General features: G+C 42.2%; 1 protein-coding gene across 3 annotated transcripts in view; it reads left to right on the top strand.

Annotated features, from left to right (window-relative positions):
• Nucleotides 1-2,472, top strand: part of LOC107654513 (pleckstrin homology domain-containing family H member 3-like) — a 57,932-nt gene that overhangs the window by 31,637 nt on the left and 23,823 nt on the right. For all 3 annotated transcript variants that reach the window (XM_016441608.1, XM_016441609.1, XM_016441607.1), the window contains exon 3: nt 2,239-2,327. In XM_016441608.1, the coding sequence (XP_016297094.1) occupies nt 2,239-2,327 (89 nt within the window). The remainder of the gene's footprint in view (nt 1-2,238; nt 2,328-2,472) is intronic.

Genomic DNA, 2,472 nt, shown 5'->3' on the forward strand with positions numbered 1-2,472 from the left:
GTTGAACCTTAAACCGCATAAACACATTTCATTACACCAAATACACAAAATAATGTTCTTTTTAGCAACATCATATGACCCCTTTAAATTTAAATGACATTTGTCTGCATTTAACGATAACAGTTAATAACACAGTTAAATCTTGAGCAAAACTCAAAATGAACAGCAATTTTACATATTGTACATTAAAATGTTGTGATGCCTAAATTCACATGTAGCATTTAAAACAGTTGATGTTAGTTTGCTTGATTTAGCTTGTTCAGCATTTTGTTACCAGTCATATCATGAAAATAAGCTTATTGATATTGTCCAAAATATTAATATAAGTACACATACAGTGTGTGTGTTTGTGTGTGTGAGAGAGAGAGATCGGGCTCTTCCATTAGAGACACTGGGCCAGTCAATGATCATGATCTCTGGTTGCAAACCATGATGTTTTTCCAGAGCATCAGCATGAGGAAATGAGTTTTGAGGACTCTCCATTTGATTGACTTAACAAATGGCTAATTTGGGTGAGAAACTAGCAAGTCTAGATAATTAGTGCCAAATGAAGTTCTGACTTCAGATAACAGGAGATTCAGGAATGTCTCGTTTGATTAACTGACACTGTCACATTCAGTTCCTCCTTTGCAGCCCAAAGTGTGTGCCAGTGTTATCAGAGTGATTATCCATCCATCACTGTCTACTTCAAGGTACTTGTGCTCCCAGCATTCCCCAAAACATCTATCATTTGTTAGCTAATGACGTCCTCTGACTAATCTTTTACCTACTCATTACAAGCTGTTATTCTGTTCTTAACAAGAGTCTTTTAGTCCAGGTGTACAATTAGCCATTCACTGACACCTTGATTTTTATCCATGTTTATTTCTTGCAAGAAACAACCTCAGCAATTTGTGAAATGTCATCCCTGCTGAATATTCCATGGTCAACTGTAAATGGTATTATTGGAAAGTGAAAGTGTTTAGGAACAGCAGCAATTCAGCCGTGAAGCAGAAGACCACGTAAAGTCACAGAGCGCTGAGGCGCATGGTGCGTAAAAGTTGCGATTCGATAGCTGAGGAGTACCAAACTTCTACTGGCAATAATACCTGCGCAAAAACTGTGCGGCGGGAGCCTCATGGAATTGGTTTCCATGGCCGAGCAACTGCATGCAAGCCTCAAATCAATTAGTACAATGCCAAGCGTCAAATGGAGTGGTGTAAAGCGCACCACCACTGGACTCTGGAGCAGTGGAAACCTGTTCTATGAAGTGACGAATCTGGCTTCTCTGGCAGTCTAATGATGGATGCTAGGAAAACGTTCCCTCTCTGACAGCATTGTGACAATTGTAAAGTTTGTTGAAAGAGGGATAATGGGCTATTTTTCAGGGGCTAGGCTTCTAACTTCAAGTGAAGGAAAATCTACCAAGATATTTTGAGCAATGCTTCCAAATTTGTGGGAAGAGTTTGGGGAAGGCCTTTTCTATTCCAGCATGACTGTGCCCTAGGTCACAAAGCAAGGTCCATAAAACATGGTTGGATGAGTTTGGTGTGAAAGAACTTGACTGTGAGCCCTGACCTCAACCCCATTGAACACATTGCAAGGCCTTCTCCAACATAAGTGCTTGACCTCACAAATGCTCTGCTGGGTGAATGGGCAAAAATTCCCAAAGAAAGTCTAAAATGATGAGGAGTGTCCTACTAAGGTCCTATATAGTATAGTGCATATTTATTGAGCCCCGAGGGAAAGTGGACCCACCCATGACATTTTTGTCCCAGGCCCTGTGAACTTTAGTGATGACTATTTGACAACTATTTTCTTGTCAGTACCTCTAGACCACTCTTGTTCTCCTAGGCTCTTCCTAGTTCTCTCTTTGCGTGCGAGTGTCCTTGGCGTCTCTTAGTCACGTTTATTTTCAGTCTTTTCCCTGGCTGCCAGACCGATAAAGCTCTGCCTGCCTGGCCATGGTGGTGGAGGGTGGAGGGATGTGCGTGTGTGCGTTGTGTTTGTGTGTGAGATGTGAAATGTCTGCATATGTGAAGTGGTTTTGTGCTATGTTGGGGTCTGTTTTAGCAGCAGAAGTGTGATGTTGACCCCAACTTCCCTCAAGGGATGGGTGTGCATATATATATGTGTGTGTGTGTGTGTGTGTGTGTGTGTGTGTGTGTGTTTTGGGGGCTAGGGGAGGGGGTCGTATAGTACTTACTGGGTTACAGTAGGCACACTGCTGACATCTATGTTGTGTTTCATGTTGTTCAGTCTGTCAGGAGTTCCTGAGGAGAAGAGAAGTCTCATCACACAGAAGAGCAAGATGACAATGGATGAAGACCCTGAGGTGCTTGTGAAGGGTGAGGAAGAAATTCTTCTGCTTAATAACTCTGATTCACCAGATCAAGTAATTATGGCTGTAAAACTAAACTGATTCTTTGCATGCATTGGTGCATTTGTGTGAATTATGTCCCCCCCCCCCCATGAGCCTACTTGAGTTCAAGT

This window comes from Sinocyclocheilus anshuiensis, unplaced genomic scaffold (assembly GCF_001515605.1).
Source record: "Sinocyclocheilus anshuiensis isolate Anshui unplaced genomic scaffold, SAMN03320099.WGS_v1.1 scaffold419, whole genome shotgun sequence".
In the NCBI taxonomy this organism is placed as follows: Eukaryota; Metazoa; Chordata; class Actinopteri; order Cypriniformes; family Cyprinidae; genus Sinocyclocheilus; species Sinocyclocheilus anshuiensis.